This window comes from Egretta garzetta, unplaced genomic scaffold (genome assembly GCF_000687185.1).
Source record: "Egretta garzetta isolate BGI_Z169 unplaced genomic scaffold, ASM68718v1 scaffold151, whole genome shotgun sequence".
Lineage (NCBI taxonomy): Eukaryota > Metazoa > Chordata > Aves > Pelecaniformes > Ardeidae > Egretta > Egretta garzetta.
The window spans coordinates 5,569,305-5,587,560 of record NW_009258615.1 but is presented as its reverse complement, the minus strand read 5'-3'; the positions used below and the strand labels follow the sequence as shown (position 1 = coordinate 5,587,560).

Below are 18,256 nucleotides of genomic sequence, written 5' to 3'. Positions count from 1 at the left end.
AAGAGCTGAATGTAGAAGAATGGTGGCTACCTGTCCCACCACCCCTAAGCTGTAGTGGTTTATGGCTAGTTCTCTCTGCTTAGAGTTAGAATTCCTCCAAGGGATGCTGGTGACTGGAAAAAGACTGTATGTGCTCTCTCTGGCCAGCTCTTCTCTACTTCAGGGAGAGGACCTGGATGTCCCAAAGCCTTCTGTTTTTTCCATAGCAGGTGGAAGCATTGACAGGCACCACAGGGAAGAGGAGCCTCACTCCTTTCAGTGGTCTAGTACAGTCAGATTACCCAGGCCATGATGCTTAGTATAAATAAATATAAAAGAATACCTAGAACTTGAGTACCTTCCTAGCTCTAGAACCAGAACTACTTAAATTATTGACAATGACAATAGGACTGCACTGCTGACCACCATCAGAAAAGAATTGTGCCAGCTCTATCATTCCTTTGAAACAGGAGAGACTACTGTTCTACTGCCTGTTTGGGAAAGGCTTGAATAAATGGAGTGGTTTTCACAGTGTGATCAAAATTCCCTTGACAACGATTTCCTTACTCTCCTTGAACCCAGATACTTAGTTTTTTATGCCCCGGTGCACATTTTCTATATGAAAATAACACCAAAATTATTAAAAGTTTTAACTGCTTTTGCATTTTAATGGATAAGCTAGGAATACTGCTCAAATCTGAAAGGAAAAGGAATCCTTTTCCAGAGGGCCTTTGTAAGTGCCAGTAGTATGCAGTTCTTTCTACAGCGATTACAGAAGGAGGCACTGCAGTGTAGAAGCCAGCAGTAGCAAGCAAATAATTTGTATTTGTGCACTGACATTTATTGGGTAGCTTTTACCTTATGTCACTGTTCTGTCATGGTTGCTATTAAGCATCCATTGTAAAATAAGAGTAAATAGGATGTTCACGTTTATTGGTACAGAGTAATTTGAACTGCTGGCATACTTACAGCCACCATATGATCCACCAGTTTATGCAGGGAGAAGGTGACTCATTGCAACCAAACTAAAAACTGTCCCAGGAAGATTTTCTCCTCTTGATCTATAGCTATTGACGCAAAGATGCAACTTAGTAATAGCATGTAGCACTATCTTAAGCAGACCTGTATGGTGTTGGTCAAATACATTCAGAAAACAGCATCACAGAGTTCTGTGTTCATTACTTCCTATTTATTCTTAGGGAAACATTCTAGTTTAAAAGAATTGGTTTTTTGATTGCTAATCCTGTCAGCCAGGTTCTGGGAGTTAACAGGAATGGGTGTCCCGTTTTGGCTTTGCAGAGGAAGCAGGTGAAAAACAGCCGCAGTTGTTCTTGTCAACATGTACAAATCTGAATGCAGACACGGCTGAGACTCTGTAGAATATGACAACACTGGAGTCTTATTCCTTGCTCTCGATACAAGGCCACAAAGAAGAATAGCATGAAAAAAGTCAGCAAGCCTTTATATCCCAGATCAGTGTAATTTTGGCTAGATCCTTGTGCCAGGCATCTAGATAGGCAAGGTCACAAGAGCACCCAAGGTCGAGCAGCAGGTTGGAATTGCAAAGAGACCCAAAGCAGAATCAAACATGTGACCTGAGGCTGCTCTTCTTCTTCTCTAAGGGTTTGCCCCAAGCAGTGAATGGATTGGGATGGTATTACCACAATTTTAAAAGAGACTACAGAAAAGCAGCCGAACACTGGTTAATTGCTGAAGAACTGGGAAATCCAGATGCATCGTACAACCTTGGTGTCCTTTATTTAGATGGGATTTACCCTGGAGCACCTGGTAGAAATCAAGTGAGTAAATATTTAATAGTACTATTTCTTACATGTGGGCTCAGTTTAGAAGTTTTTGCTTCATTCTTGAGGCTGCAATGTTCACTCTGAATCAGATTTTGATACATTTTGTCACATAGGAGCGTGTTAGGGTAATTCAGCTTAGAGAGAGTTGTTACTCAAATATCTCAGTCATACTTATGCCCATGTGTTTGTGTTCCTCTAATTTAGAAACAAAGCAGGTGCAGGTTTAGCTCCAGGGACTGCCTCTGCTTTTCTCCTTCCTGAGGCACTGGCTAGGACAGCGTGTACTCTCACATCGTGTGATCCTTTTGGTTTCTCTCAGTTTTGGATGGGAAAGGATGCTTTGCACAATAGATGAAAGCAGAACTGCAGTAAAACACCTTTGAGCCAGACTTCCATATGTAACTGTTGTGTAACTATGTGTAACTGATAAACTGCACTATTTTGATTTGTCTCTCTGTGACATGGTCCATTTTTTTAATTTTGCATGTGTCAATGAGGAAAGTTATTTTGCCCTAGTAGGAAGGGTCTACTTTGGTTATATTTCTTTTAATTAAGTTTGCAAAAAATGCTCTGTGTAGTTAGTTCATGACTGACAGCACAAACATAGTGAGGTAGGCTGTAATAAATGCAAGCAGACCTTGTGCTTGGAGCTAAAAGATGTTTCCAGTGTGGCCTTTGAGTTCTAAAACCTGTATATACTCCAGACAGCAAGCATTTCTGCTGCCCACAGCAGCAAGTGCTCACCAACACATGCATTTGACAAACATGTTTTCCTTTCCCAGGCACCAAAATACACATTTTGGAGTGGACTAATCATAAGAGTACACCTAAAAGTGCCCAGGTTTCTTTATTCACCAAAGCCATGGGAAAGAAGTACTCTGAAGTCCATGCTCACTCAGAAAACATATCAATGGTTAAAAATTTCCTGAAATAAATTATATCAGGCTGTATGCTGCTTTGGTTTACATTACAGATTACTGTTTCTGAGCGTAAAACACAAAGAGTCGCACAGCCCTCCTGCTTCTGTGGCCCTGGCCCTGCCTGCTCCACCTGTGGTATCTTTTATAGGCCAGTTTCAGAGGCATGAGCACTGTGGTTGTGCACTGCTGGGCATACTGAGCATCGCCACTGCTCCCCAGCCTTTGCTTAGGCATCGCCAGTGTAAAAGTCCTGTTCTCCAGGATTCCTTATTAATCTCCCTACTAGCAAATAACTAATTTTACTTTTGTCAGTGCACCCAAGACTTGTGCTACCAGGTGTTAGTTACACATTTAGACACTTTCCTATTTGACATTCAATGTATTAACAGAATTTATGTTTTTAAGAACCTTTTTTTTCAGCCTAAACTATTATTAAAAAGTTAGAAGAGAGGAATTCAGTTCACCTAAGTACACTAAAAGTAGTTAAACTGGCTCGCCCTCATTAGCCAATTGCCTCTTTTAATTCATTTGATGATATGAATGCTGGGAAATAGAACTCAATAAACATTAATAATGCAGAGTTGTTAATTGTGTCTTGTTTCTTCACAGACAGTTGCTGCACACTATTTTTATAAAGCCGCCCAAGGAGGACACATAGAAGGGACTTTACGATGTTCTCTGTACTACATCACAGGAAATATGGAAGACTTCCCTAGAGATCCAGAAAAAGCTGTAATGTAAGGAATGAAACCACATGTTAAAGGAGAATATATTTCTGGTGGGATTATTTTGATTATTGGTGGGGTTTTAAGTGAGTGGTCTAAATACCTTGTACTTTATGGTGCTTAACTCCTTGACGAAAGTTTCTTTTCAGTGGAGTTTGATCCACATGAATATGTGTATTATTTAAATAACCAGTAGATTCTCAGAGATACTGAGTACTTTTAGTACTTTTTTTCTCCTGGAACAGCTTGGAGAGGTTGTATCTAACAAAGCCATGGTTATTTGATTTTCAAGAAATAACAGGCTCCTGGTGTGGTAGAACTGGTATTTTTCATCAAGAAAAAGACAGATAACTGGTTATAGCAATTATTAACATATGTTTAGTTAAAAAAAAAAAAAAGACAAAAAAAAGACAGTAATTTTGCCAAGAAAAAAACATAGGATGCCTCTGATATGCTCATGGAGCTGAATGGACAAAATGTTCTCATTCAGTCAACAGTGACAAGACTGCTGCAGTCATTACTGTGAAATACTGTAGTTTGACTTATGGAAGAAGGTGATCCCATATCTTTTTGTCAGTCCTTTGAGTCAGTGTGAGTTGGAATAACATTACTGGAGCACAGCTGTTCTTTTTTTTTTTTTTTTTTTTTTTTTTTTTTTTTATTGTTTGTTCTTTTCTACAGCTGGGCAAAACACATTGCAGAGAAGAATGGCTACTTAGGTCATGTCATCAGAAAAGCTCTCAATGCTTATCTGGAACTTTCATGGTATGTTTGTTCTGTTCTCCTGAAGTTCATTTTCTATTTTTCACTTACTTCACAGCATGATAAAAAAAACATGGAGCCATCACCTCAAAAAACCGCAAATAGCAGCACCACTGAAATCAGTAGCAAAATACTCATTGACATAAAGGGAAGGAGGAGTTGACCCAAAGCATAGTTTAACAGTTCTGACAGAATCAAGTGAAAAAGAGGGAGTTTGTAGAGTGAAATAGTGTTGTATCTACTGTCTGTGATTTTCGTCTTGTAGTACTGTAGCGTGTAATGTGCCCTGGGTTAGCCAGAGGAACGCCTTTCACTTTTAATACTCCCTGTGTTCCAAAAACCATACTTGCTTTCTCTCTTCTGTGTAATTCATGTCATGAAGACTCAGGCTGCAGGATTAGATTTGTTCTTTTTTTGTATATGGTTAATACTATCTTTTCTGGGTACAGTATCCAATGAGCCAACCAAGAGGTTTCAAAATAGCCTCCAGGTTAATGCTCCATTTTTGCAGCGACCTGTAGGCATGAGCATCAGATACTGTACGTGCAGGCATCAGACTGTCACACGTGATTAAGACAATGGCTCATTCAGTCTTGCAGCCTACCCCCGCTAGTATTTAATTAGTGCTTCAGGCTTAGGAGATCTACAAGAAACTGTCAGTGGACTGTTCTGGAGTAACCCATGCCTAGAAGTTGTTTCTTCTTATTTAGTCTGTCACAGACATTTCTCCTGAGACTTAACTTCACTTTTCAACACTGAAAAACTCTCAGTTAATATTTTTGTAGCATGTTCTGACGTATAAGCCCATAACTCTACCCAGCTCACTCTGCATATAGTCACGTGGAAGTCCTGTGCACATGACTGGTAGAGCATTAAGATCCCAGAAGGTCTGGTCTCAACAGCTAGGAGGAAAAATCTGCTGGAGTGCCACTTGAGATGCCAATGACTGGGAGTGTACGGGTAGTTACTTATAAATGCTGGTCCTAGTCATCTCTGGGTTTAGGTGTACATTCATGTTGAAATCTTTGCTTCTGAATATTTCTTCATGGGTCTTGCAAAGGTGTAAATCATTACACTGCCAAGTAGACCAACTAATAGGCATTCCTCAGTCACTGATGTTAGCAGCCACATGTTCTACACAGCTGTCAGTCATGGTAGTTTGATCTTCAGAGACTGATTTAAAGGCCTTAAATGTAATTTTCTTTTCTGAATTGACTTAAGGATCAGAAGAACTAACTTCCCAGCTTAGGTAGCCTGAATTCCTTCTGTGGTGCCAGGTCTCCATTGTCCCAGATGTTTTTATAGGGCAAAAAGAAGGAAGAATTTGTAATCATGCAGAAGCAGTTGGGAAATAGGAGGTTACACCTGCTAATTCTGTAAGGGCAACCGCTTTCACAATTTCATTTAAAGTTTCTGTGCTTAAGCACCTACTCTTGATGTCAAATGCGTATTTAACCATATTTGCTTCCAGTTAAACAAATAATTGAACCCTGAAACTTGCTGTGGTTTTAGCTTTGTGTTGTGGAGAAAATCACTGGAAGCATGACCCTTTAATAGGAAGCTTTAGTAGGAAAAAAGTACACTAAATGTGCTTTTTAATCTTGTAATTTTAAAACCAAACACATGATTTTTAAGACCCCCTTTAATTTTGAATGCTTAATCTTCATACTATTGAGTAGATGAGTGACAAAGAGTATGAAAGACATGCTCTCCTCTGGAATCATGAGCAGTGCTGTACCACCGTAATGCAATACCGAATTCCTATACCACAGATGTAAAATTAGCTTTTATTACTTGCTTTTCAGTCAGTGTGGTGCCTGGAGTCCATAGAGGGACTGAGACTGTTATTTATTCACACATTCAAATATAGTGAAAGACAATTCCTGTTCCAGAGGGCCCATAGTCTAAAAAGACAAGACAAACAAATCATAGAAATAAAAGGGTACAGCATACCAAAGTAGTACTCGAATGTTTGACATATATACACAGCAAAGTTGTGGATTTTTTTAAGTGGAGGAGGTAAGAGTCTTTTAAAAATTTTTTATCTGAAGCATTTAAATAGATAATCGGGCTTAATATCAATTCAACTTTATCATCAGTCTTGCACTTAGAGTACATGCACACTGGAGCCAATCTAGCTTCAGTGCAGGACAAAACACCGCCAATTCTTGAGGCCCAGCATGGCTTGTTACACCAAGCATTGCCAGTAGATGTAGCTGTTGGTTGGGTTTGCCAACTTTTAAACCTTCTACCAAAATTTTGCTCCTAGGTGATTTTATCAATATATTTAGTGTTTTTTGTAACTATAACTAAAATGCATGCTATTTTTTTTTTAGGTTTTTCACTAATTTATTTTATCTAACTTTAGGCATGAAGCTTTGCTGCATTACATTTTAGCAGCTGAAACTGGGATTGAAGTGTCACAGTCAAATTTAGCACACATCTGTGAAGAAAGACCAGTAAGTAAATGTATTCACAACTCATTATCCTAAAAGGAACACTTGTTAATAATAATGTGATCCTAATCTCTTATCTATGATATGAATGGACCAATTCTTTTTTCCAGGACCTAGCAAGGAAATACCTAGCAACTGATTGTGTTTGGAGATACTACAATTTCTCTGTTTCTCAAGTCAATGCACCCTCGTTTGGTATGTATAAGGAATTCTTTCTGAATTTTAATTTTACCTTTTTTTTTTTTAAATTCTAAAAACTATGTTTGTTACAACTTCTATGTGAGTGAGCAAGTTAAGGGAAGAACAATCACTGCTTACCATACATATCCTTTTTAGTGTTTTGATAGGAATATCAGGGAGGGGAAACGTATTTTAAGCGTTGTGCTTCAGCACAGCTTTTCTGAGAATTTCCTTATGAAGGCATAAAATGGATAAAGTTTGAATAAATGAAATAGTAAAGCTAACCCCTGAGAAGGGGCTAGATATTTAGGAGCCTGAGCAACTGACTCAAGGTTTAAGAAAAAAAAAAAAAAGCAGTAGACTTGACAAGCTCATGCTGTTGAGTTTATCAAAGAGAAAATCCAAAAGCAAATATAATTCCGTATCATAACTGAGTCATGAGAAACTAATGAAGGTTAAATATTCCTTATCTAACTTATTATGAGTTTTTCTGTTGGGGTACAGAGTTTATCAACATTGGCACAGCTTACATTGCGGAACTAAAGGATTCTCTGTTAAAAAAAAAAAAAAAAAAGCCTTTCTGGAAGAGAAGGTTTATTTACATATAAGTTACATTTCTCTGGCCTTAAATTTTACTACATCTGTGACTTTACTAAGTCATCTTGGTGTCTTTGAAAGAACTATTCGGTATTTGAAAACATTGATCTGATTGTCTCACAAGAAGTTTTAAGTGCCTTGTAATAAGCCTGTGGAAAAGTGAAGCGTAAAATAATTCAAGCTATTCATTTAGATATAGAGCAGCACGGAAACTGAATACCACATTGATACAGCGTGAAGCCACAGGAGCTGACAAACCCTGTTAGCTTTTGTGAGGAGGTTGTAGATTTGCAGTTTGGATGACTCTGGCTGTTGGGTTAGTGACCGACTTGCTTCCTGGAAGAGATCTGCTATAGCCCACTGTAAAAGCAGGTGGGATTTCTAGGTAGCTGCCGTGGATGCAGAAGGCAAGGTGTAGAAGTGTTACAAACCATTTGAGGAAAGCTTAGGTCAGATAAGTGTAGACATGGTCATGGGAGTTTTTAAACTCTTTAGCATAGCTTAATGCAATGGTATGCTTACTCCTGTCTGGTTCAGTGCCCACTCTGTTGGAGCATTTGGTTACTGCGCAATGTCACAGAAAGATGTTTGTAAAATATTTGCTGGTCTTTGCTTCCTTCTAGACCAGGAAAATTCCATACCTGCTGTTGTTCTGGGTTGGGTTGGATTTGAAACTAATGAACTTATTATCAGCAAAGTTCTTTAACTTTTGGGATGGGTCCAGCCACCATAGTGACAGGTACTTAGACAGCATGTTTTTAAGTCTCATCAAGTTAGTAACCTGAATAATAAGGCCAGAGGTTGCCTAAAGACAGATTCAGCAAGTGAAGAAGGAGAACAGTATTAAAGTCTCTAAGTCTTAGTTTTTGTAAAAGTAGCAATATCAGTCACTAAATTCATTAAAGAGAAACCATGAGAAATTTCAGCCAGGATAAATATTTCCAGTAGTCAGTCTAATGTAAATTAGCCACAGAGAGAAAAAGAATACCTGGGTTTTTTTTAAAAAATATGCTGCTTCAAATAGAATTACTATTCACTTCTCCATCACATTAATAGTTGATCAATTCTATCTCTACAAATACTCAAAATTATCTGCTATTGGTTTTTTCCACAGCTTATTTGAAGATGGGTGATTTCTACTACTATGGTTACCAGAACCAGTCCAAAGACCTTGAGCTCTCAATGCGGATGTATGCACAAGCTGCATTAGAGGGAGATTCACAGGTGGGTCTCCAGTTGTAGAGTGTTTATAAAAAAAAAATCAGCATTTAGAACAATCTGAGGATTCACATGAGACTGGTTATTCTGCTTGGCTACATCTGTGCAGTGAAGAGACCTGCCAAAATAAGTTGTAATTATTTCAAAATACCTTGGAGTCAGTAGTTGCTGTTTCATGATAATAGAAGGTAAACCTAGCATAGACGGACAGTCCTAAAATTAGGCTGTTTTGAAAGCTAAAGGTGAGTGGCCTAATGCAGTGCTACCCTACCTTGACACAGTTGATTCTGTTGTGAGCTTGGTATTTTTGCTCCTGCGAGAGGAAGAATTAACAGACTGCTGAGTTTTATTCTAGTCTTATCCTCTGCTATTTTAGGAAATAAACAAGACATCTGGTCCATTTCCCTCGGTATATTGAGTGAATCCAACGGTGAATTTTGTTCACTCCACCAACAAAAGCTTCATCTTAAAATGTTTGATAATGAAAAGATGCACTGTGTCACATTACACACATGGAGTGTTTCAACACTGAGTGCCCTGCCCTCAGACCCTCCTGAAGCATCCTGGGTGCAATATTCTGTTCTCCCTATCCCTACGACAAAGTTCCCAGAGAGTATCTTACATGTTAATTTATTAGAAGTAGCATAGTTGGGTTCTGTTTTGAGGATATTGGGACAAAACATTACTGCTAAACTAGCAAAGCAAGGAAGAGAGGCATGAACTTTAAAGTATGAAAGCCAAACTGATGGGGAATCCTGTAATACATCTCCTGTGTGTTTATAACTCTGAAAAGACATAGGGATGCCAAAGACTTGTCAAAACTGTAAGATTAAGGATTTAAATTGCATGGAGCAAATTTCTGCTCTCACTTTCACTATTCAGATTGCTGTTGATCTATAGAGCTAAGTGGAGGGGAATTAAACAGTAACAGAACAGGAATCCATTTCTGCTTTCAGTCTGTATTTCCCTAGTAGCTAAAAGATTACAGAGTGATATGGTGGCTGTATTTAAAGAGCAACTAAAAATCAGAAAGCCCACCAGATCTTTTTCCAGGTAGTTTCTAAGAAAATGGCATCACAACAAATGAACACTTTTAATTCTTTTGCATTTACAGTATTTACCTAGGTATATGGTAAGGAGAGAAGGCTCTTGTAATTATTCAGTGAACATCACATTATAAATAAATAATTATAACTGTCTTCTGTAAATTCAGGTACTTGATGCTTACATTAGACCTTAAATACACATGTGAAAATGTAATGGCTGAAAAGCGTTAAATACTTTTTTATTGCTAGGGTTTCTTTAATTTGGCCCTTGTCATAGAAGAGGGCAACTCCATACCTTCCTACATTCTGGATCACTTGGAAATTGATCAGGCATTGCATTCTAGTAATACTTCACTTCTTCAGGAACTTTATTACAGGTGAGTCTTTTTTCCCCTTAATCAGCATCTTCTGTTTTTTCCATGTAAGTAGCATTTACTCTGGAAAACAGCAACTCCTGTAATTATTAACTTTGTTCACTTATATGATTTAAGGCAGGTTAAGGTCAACATGCTTGAAATGCTTAAACTGCCTAAATGTATTTCAGTTTATGCCTGTTTTGAGAGACCTGAATATATGTGGTTACCTGAAATAGCAGGGACAAGCTTTAATGATCCAGGAGGTCCTTTCCAATTCTGTATATTTAAGTTCCTAAGTTAGGCACTGACAATTTCTATACTGTCCAAAACAATCTTCTAATGATAGTTATAGCATAATTTTAATGCAGAATTTAAAGGTATGAATTTCAGATAACAGCAGTCCTTTCTATTTATTCTGCAAAGATACTCCAGCCTGTTTCTGCTCATACTGTGCCCCAGAGCATCCTGGCACAGATGCTGTGGCACAGAATATTAGATATGTGAGAAGGTTACAGGTCTGCTGTCTGAAGTGCTTGTACCAGCACTGTTCACCAAGAGACCTCTGGTGCCAGTACAGAACTTAGGTTTCCTTTACCTAGGTAAAGCAACATGTTGAAAAGCACAGTGGGAACAGGAAGCTTACACAATTTGGGGAATTGTTTTCCAGATATTTAAAGGAGGAGCTGACCGTTAATACATAAGGCTATGAACCAAGTATGGGCAGTTTATCTCCTGTTTTGCTACTGAGTGTTGTGTGACCCCCAAAAGAGTGGAGATGATATCAACATTAAAACCTCATTTGTCAATTCACCAGCAGTCCACTGAAATTGTCACTGCAGTTAGCCTGAACTTGTACCCTAAATTACCTCTACTCCACATGAAATCACCAGTCGGATAAATAGGGCTTCTGGACCAGCTGGTCCATCTGGGATTGTAAGCTCGAGTCTGAATTCTGCCTTCACGTGGGCTGAATCCATCTGCTTTGCAGTGAGATTAACTCTAGAGCTGACAGCACTGCCGGGATTTCCCATCATCACACACTTTGTCCAGAAGGGCACATACTGTTACACACCCCCACCCACCTCCCTCCTCAGCTTGGTAGAAAAGAATCAGTTGTAGCTTAAAATAGGTGCCTGGGATTTAGCTGCCTAAACTCCCCTACTTAGTGAAGTCCTAACTGATGGAACTGAGAAGCCACTCAGCTCACCCCACAACAGATACCTCCTAGCTAGTCAGCTAAAGCGCTCGTTAAGCTCGGACTGCGTTATGTAGTACTCCATTGTCTCTAAAGGGGTTTAGGCACCAGGCTCCTGTGTAGGCAACAAGATTTTGTACATCTAATCTTGAATCAAGTCCTACTGCTGTTGACTCACATTAGTTAGAAGAAAGTATCCCGAGTATGACCTTGTACTGTGACTGCTTGGCAAGGGGTAGCCTGGATGCTTAGACCCGTTGTTGACTAATAGGAAAATAAAAATATATTCCTAGGGTATGGTATCCTGTGCCTAATGAGGTTAATCTGGTATTTCTACGAATTTTTACTTCACCATCTATGAGACAGTGATGATAGTGTCTGCTTGTTTTTCTGGGTTACTGAGGTTTGCTGCAAACCCACTTGAGATTCCCAGATGACAGATGCCACAAAATTGTAGAGCAGGACTAATTAGTTCTTTTAATCTTCTTGTTGTAGGTGCTGGAATAATAGTAACCAAGAATCAATTAGTCCATGCTCATTAGCATTGCTTTATTTTTACATGAGAGTTTTCTGGAACAATATTTTACAGTCTACTCTGGTATGTATTGCTCCTTTGGTACACTGCACAGTTCGTTTGGAGCACTACCTTGGCTTTGCACTGCTCTAATATATATTTTTTAACTTACTGTCACAGATCTACTTCATGGGAACCTTTCTTTTATCGATTCTGGTTGCATTTGCAGTGCAGTATTTTCAGTCATTATCTGGTAAGTATTTATCATAGTAAAATGGAGGAGAGAGGAGTGATCTTTTTATTTCAGTAAAAACTTCAAAAATAAAATCAGGAATTCTAGATTGGGTAGAGCTACCTCTGAACAGCAACTTCTTTGACAGGCAAGTCATTTTTTGATCATTGAAAAGGGGTGGATGAAGCAAGGCATAGGTTTAAACCTGTTGGTTTCTGGATAATTTCCCTTGACAAAGGAGATTCTTAATAAAAACACTAACTGCAGGACATTATGACTGGAAATAAGAGATTATTTCCCATGTCTCAATTTGCAGTATTGTTAGAGGAATTACACGACTTTGATTTCATATGTTGTCTCCACAATATGCGATGAGACTGTGTTCCCTGTTTCACAGACTGGATCCGTTCAGATACAAGGCAAGAGAAAAAGTGAAGTTCAGAGAGCTGGTACATTGGGGTAACTTGGGAGGCAGCAGTTCAGCCTCTTCAGACAAGTAACAGAATCAGTAAACACATTCAAACAGTATGTGCAGACACCTTCTGTCCTAAACTAGAAGGGTTTGCTGTATGTTCTCTGTTCTCATGGGACAGAGAATATTAAGGAACAGAAAACCGAATGCCAGACTTCATTCTCTTAAAACTCCCATTATTTTCTCGCCCTGTTGAAAGAGATATCAGAGACAAAACTGCACTGCTCAGGAAAGGGGGGAAAAAAAGAAACCCTACCATCACATGCAAAAGTAATCAGTCATTGTTTAAAAAGCATTGCCAGCTTCTATCAAGTGTTTCACTTTAAATTGCAAGACAGGTTCTTGATTGGAAAGTTGTGAAATGAGTATTACCAGTTATTAAGATAATTTCTTCCACTAAATACACTTTCTTACCTTGTGGCTTAACCCCAGTAGACAGCTGTTTCTGCAATAAAATACAGAAAAAATTACTTTCCATGTTGACAACCCACAGCTAAAGGGAGTAGTATTTTTTAAAAAATTAAAAGGATTATTTGAATTTTATAACTCCTAGATAGCATTTGAGACACATAGCTGTGAGTAATATGCTGTCTATAGAAATAATTCTGAAACCCTGCTTTCCTTTCTTACTAGCTATAATTAACGTAACTTGGGAATCACACTGCGTATGTATAAAGTATATAGTGACAGATACTATTCTTTCAATGTTTCATAACCTTTGAGTATTATCTTTAAATTGTGATTTTATATCCACATATTTAAATACTGATGAATAGACTTCGTAGATGCAGTGGGGTCTTTATTAATAATTTCTTTTGATGTTTTTCTGAAGCCCATAATTCTCCTGGAACAAGACCAGAACCGTCGTCAGATGAACCTTCTTCCTCAGGGAATGGCAATGAGGATGCTACCAGACTAGTACAGCAAGACGAATCTACTTTTTCAAACGATTTAGCACAGCAGGATTCAAATCCTCAGAATCCTCTTGCTACAAGCTGAAGTGTAGTTTTCTTAAGGTTGACGTCCCATTGGGAAGATGGGATATGAACAACTACAAATCTAAGAACTGGCAACCAACCCTATTAGTGGCATTAATAATGCAGTCCAACAGCCAAAATCGTAGGGGAATTCACTGATCCAATATCTCCGCTATAGAGGAAAACCACCTCTACAATTTATTTAACACTCCAAAGAGATAATGCAGATTATCTCACTATACCCAACACATGCTCATACTCTATTTCATTGAAGGACTGGAAGAAAACATGCAAAGTCTTCACCTAATTGAAGAATAAGCAAACCTCCCACTGGTTTTGAGGAAGAAAAAAATTTTACTCACATATCTAATACCTAATTAAATTGTCTTTACTGCATTTCAGCTTATTTTACTGGTGAAGTTACCAGAGTTTTCTGAGTTGGTACAAAGTGAAAACCAGTCACCCACACTTTCCAAGTTCCACAGCACACCCACCAGGACTTCAGTACATGCAGTGACAATAATTACCTTTTTGGCATTTTATATTCCATCCTAACTCTTTTCCCATCAGTGTTTTGTTTTGAAAGAAAAACACCAGGAAGATTTGCAATATGATCTAGTAGTTGTGCTGACTAACCCTTGAAACATCAAAGTTTCACAAGTGTCAGCAATTCCCTCGGGGACACAACAGTTAGCGGTTCCTGCTTGGACAAGAAACATAGCTTCCCTAATGAATAAATAAAAGAAAATTCAAGTGTGAACAGGTGACACAATGAATGAACAATTTATTTTTGGATTCTTACTTAGATAACATCAGAAAGGATTTATTTCATGTTCTACGGTAACTCTTAAAGACACCTGTTTAAATGACAGTTTATTTGGTAAACATTAGATGGAATCTATGGATAATAAATATGGAGTGCAAATGCCTTCTGCCTGATTTAAAGCTGTCAGGTAAGCGGCTCTAGGAAAGGTCTGACCTTTAAAAGCAGGTGCGTGTGCACCTCTGCAAAATGATGTAGATCACAGACTATGAATTGCATCAATCTATGCATTACTGAGGGTTAAATCCACTCTCCTTGCACTACATAATTTACTCTTGTAAATAAAAATATTTTTCTAATTCATCCTGTATGTGAAGGATTTTTTTTTTAAAGCACCTGTCAGATGAAATTTCCTCATCATAATAGCTTGCTGTTGCAAATCCTCAAGAACATTACTTAGGTGTCTGTTTTCTTAGCTTCAGATGGGACAATCAGCCTTTGCTTTCTTTGAGGAATACAGCATTCTGACAGAACAGACCTGGAAAAGTTTTTGGGTTGTTTTTCAATCAAGACATAGGATTTTTCAGTACAAAAGGAATTAATTAAAAAGAGGGGAAAAAAAACCCAAACCCACAAAACCATCACCTTCAAAAAAGATTAATACATATATAAATATCTGTATGCACATATCATCAGGGTATGTTTCTCTTGCATAAAACTGAAAATTCAAGTGTTTGGAGAAGAGTTGATACTTTGAAACAGCAGTTCCACTGAGTAAGCAAGGGGGAAAAAAATCCAGATGTTGAAGCTTTTTTTCTCTCCACATGTGTAATGATAAATTGAATTAAGTGTGCCACATTCCTGATTTTTTCATTTATTTGAGCAAGAACTTTCAATTCTTAGTACAGTTGTACATAGAGGCTATGTAACACATTTTGTGTTATTTTTATGCATAGTTTGGTATTCCTTTCTACTAAGTATTTTGAAGTGTTATAAAGCAGCTTCACTTTCACATCCTAAACAGTAATTGACTTGCAGAGGTCAGATGCTGTGCCTTTCGTATCCATTGCAAATGGATCACCAACATTTTTTGAGTCTGTTTTGAGTTGCAAAACCTTGTGCAGCTAAATTTGATTATGTCACATCCCTTAACACAAATGTATGGATATTTTAAGAATCCTCTCAAATTTACATTTGTCATTTAATAAAAGAAAATAGCATGCATTTGTAGTAAAGCTGGCAGGGTCAGCTGGTGAACCCAGAGGTATTGCAGGAAGCCAAGTGTAGCCTTGGAAGACAAGCAGACAATTTTCACAGCATAGGCATGATGTTAGGCACAAAGTGACACAGACAGAGTGGTCACAAAAACCCTAACTACTGGGACAAGCATGTGGCAAACCTTGCTTGTAGTAAGCTACACATGTAAGATGGATTTTCTACATATGTTGTATCTACAGAAGCAACAGAGTCTCTACACAGAGCAAGCTGGTTTTTTTGAAGCCCTAGCAAAATACTAATCCCTGGGAAGTTTGGTGATGGTGGCATGATGGCAACCCCTGTGTTGAAACCTTGGGGTTCTTAGAGCAGCACTGGTTGAGTTTGTGTATGTACAGGTCAGAATTAAGTCAGGCTGACTGCATTTTCCTCTTGAAAAGTAAGCCCACGTTCTCAACTTTAGTAATTAACTAATTGGAGGAGGTTTGCCAGAAACATGATTTCGGAGGAGGTTTGCCAGAAACATGATTTCACACCTGTACTTCAGAAGACAATTGCTGAAGCTACAATATATTTCTTGACGCCAGCAGTTAATAGTTAGGTCTTTGTTTATTGTTACCCATTACATCAGAAATTCCACCAAAGAATAGTTGAAGCATGTTAAGATAAGCAACTCTTTACAATAAACTGGCAATACTTAAGGCTGAAATAATAATAGTTACATTATTATCCTTCACATCTTGTAAGATCTAGAAGGCTATTATTTGACAACCCAGAGAATCAATTCCCAGAGAGAGAGGATGGTTAGTTAAGCAAAGCAGCTACATAGTTCTACTACATCCACAAGAAAAAAAAAACAAAAAACAAAACAAACCACCACAGAAAAAGAAGCAGGCATCCTTAGGTGGGTGATTTTGTGACCACTGCATGGTGCTGTTTCCTGGTCCATACAGCAATGAACATTACATCCCAGTATGCAGGTGTGAGTGCACACTTAGAAGTTACATATTAATACATGTTGAATATTCATACCTTGCAATAGAAGTTTATTCAGGGGCCAATTCATGGAAGTTAGGCCTGGTACATTGATTACATAATGATTTTTTATATTAAGTATATCCCCTATGGGGACTTTTGGATTCCTATTTGAGCTACAGGGAAAGCTCAGACAGTCTTTCAAAGCGTGTCGGAAACATGGATTAACTGTGAAGAGATTTGTTTTACAGCAGACTCTTGCCTGTGTAAGATGTCCTCATTGACCAGTGGACTATGACATTTAACACTGGCTGTTGACCCTTATCCCAGATGAAATGCAGCACAAAGGTACAAAACAGGTTGAATAAACTCCGGCTCAGGTATTTCACCCACACACCCTCTTCTCCCTCCCATAAAAGCATGAATTGCATTAAGAGACTGGGATGTAGAACAAGAACAGAAAGGAAAGAAACAGCTGGAAGTTTTGAAGAAAAAGCTCAAGTGTAAGGAAGCTAAAGAACAATGAGGGAAGTCTGAGCAGAGAGCAATTTCCCACGCTGTCTTCTAAGATCTAGGTGACAGGAGCAATTCCTGAATAACCAACAGAGCATCGTAAGTGGAGAATCAGCAGTCGCTGGGCTATAGATATACTGAAATGCATCACAGCTCAGATGTTTATGAAAAGACCTAAACCCTATGCCAGAAGGCCAAATTATTATTTGCAGTAAAAAAACCCGTGCATCAAGTCTCTGCCTAAATATGAGGTATCTGTGTTAAAAGCAGCTGTGTACAGATTCATGTAAGCAAGCATCAGAACCAGCAAAGATCAGGAGTAATGAGTAACCGAAATGGAAAGGAAGAGATCACTTGCATAATTGCAGTGCGTGCTTGCGTTACAGTAAGCATTAGGTGGGTTTGGGAAAAAACAAACCAATAAAGACCTGCAAAAAAACCACTCACTGTAGATTAGATATTCTGAAGCACTGAGGTTTCAAACTTAAATTGCACCAGTGTTGTGTGCCCATTAACTTAAGGGACTGGGGTGGTTTGATAAGCGCTATCAGACACCCATCAGCTCTGCCAGGTGAGCAGGAGAAACCACAAGTCCATTAGCAGAGCCTAGTACCATTTTATAACAGTCTGCCAAAGTAGGACACCCGTACAGCATTTTCCATCTCATGCACGGCCTGAGTCATGGATTTACATAGCAAGTATCTTTAATTGTGCAAGTTAGAAACAAGTCTCCCTGGCTAGGTTGTATTAATAAACTAATGAAGGCCAGATTCCGCTATCTGGCTGTGATTAAACACTTCCTGAGAATCCAGTTGCCTTGTGTACTGCTTGTTGGGATCAGTCCTGGTCCATAAAATCCACAGAATGGTGCCAGGCCGTTGTTTAGGAGGGCACCACTCAAACAGGCTCAAGTTAGGCCAGGAAGCACACTGCCAAATAGTGGAGATGATCATGAGCCAGTGCCCAAGCATATCCTTTAGGTCTTACTTAGATTAATTGTGCAGCCAAACCGAGACAGCTGGCCTCTCAGATTTAGGCTGCGAGACTCCATTCCACCCTCGTGCCCCAAGCAACTGCTCCAAAATCTGTCCTTCCAACTTCACCAGCCTGTTCATCAACGCATGCCTTCCAGCAGCCCAAGCACTGTTTTCCAGAGCTGTTTTGAAGGCTTGCTTTATTGGGATAAGTGTGCTCTGCAGGCGTTCATGGACCACAGGACAGCCTTTCCAAAGCACACCAGTACTGACTGAAATAAGTCAAAGTCTCCACTCATGCGTTACCTCACTCCAGGAAGACCAAAGCCTAGTTTTTCTCTCTGCTCTGCAGGGCTGGTTAGTGGCAACACCACCATCCCTG

General features: G+C 38.8%; 1 protein-coding gene across 1 annotated transcript in view; it reads left to right on the top strand.

Moving 5' to 3' along the window:
- Positions 1-14,560, top strand: part of SEL1L3 (SEL1L family member 3) — a 35,937-nt gene extending 21,377 nt beyond the window's left edge. The window contains exons 15-24 of the mRNA XM_035903495.1: positions 1,602-1,778; positions 3,314-3,441; positions 4,111-4,194; positions 6,560-6,650; positions 6,758-6,842; positions 8,539-8,648; positions 9,938-10,065; positions 11,735-11,837; positions 11,934-12,006; positions 13,290-14,560. Coding sequence (XP_035759388.1) covers positions 1,602-1,778; positions 3,314-3,441; positions 4,111-4,194; positions 6,560-6,650; positions 6,758-6,842; positions 8,539-8,648; positions 9,938-10,065; positions 11,735-11,837; positions 11,934-12,006; positions 13,290-13,456 — 1,146 coding nt within the window. The 3' untranslated portion in view covers positions 13,457-14,560. The remainder of the gene's footprint in view (positions 1-1,601; positions 1,779-3,313; positions 3,442-4,110; positions 4,195-6,559; positions 6,651-6,757; positions 6,843-8,538; positions 8,649-9,937; positions 10,066-11,734; positions 11,838-11,933; positions 12,007-13,289) is intronic.
- Positions 14,561-18,256: the final 3,696 nt, after the last annotated feature.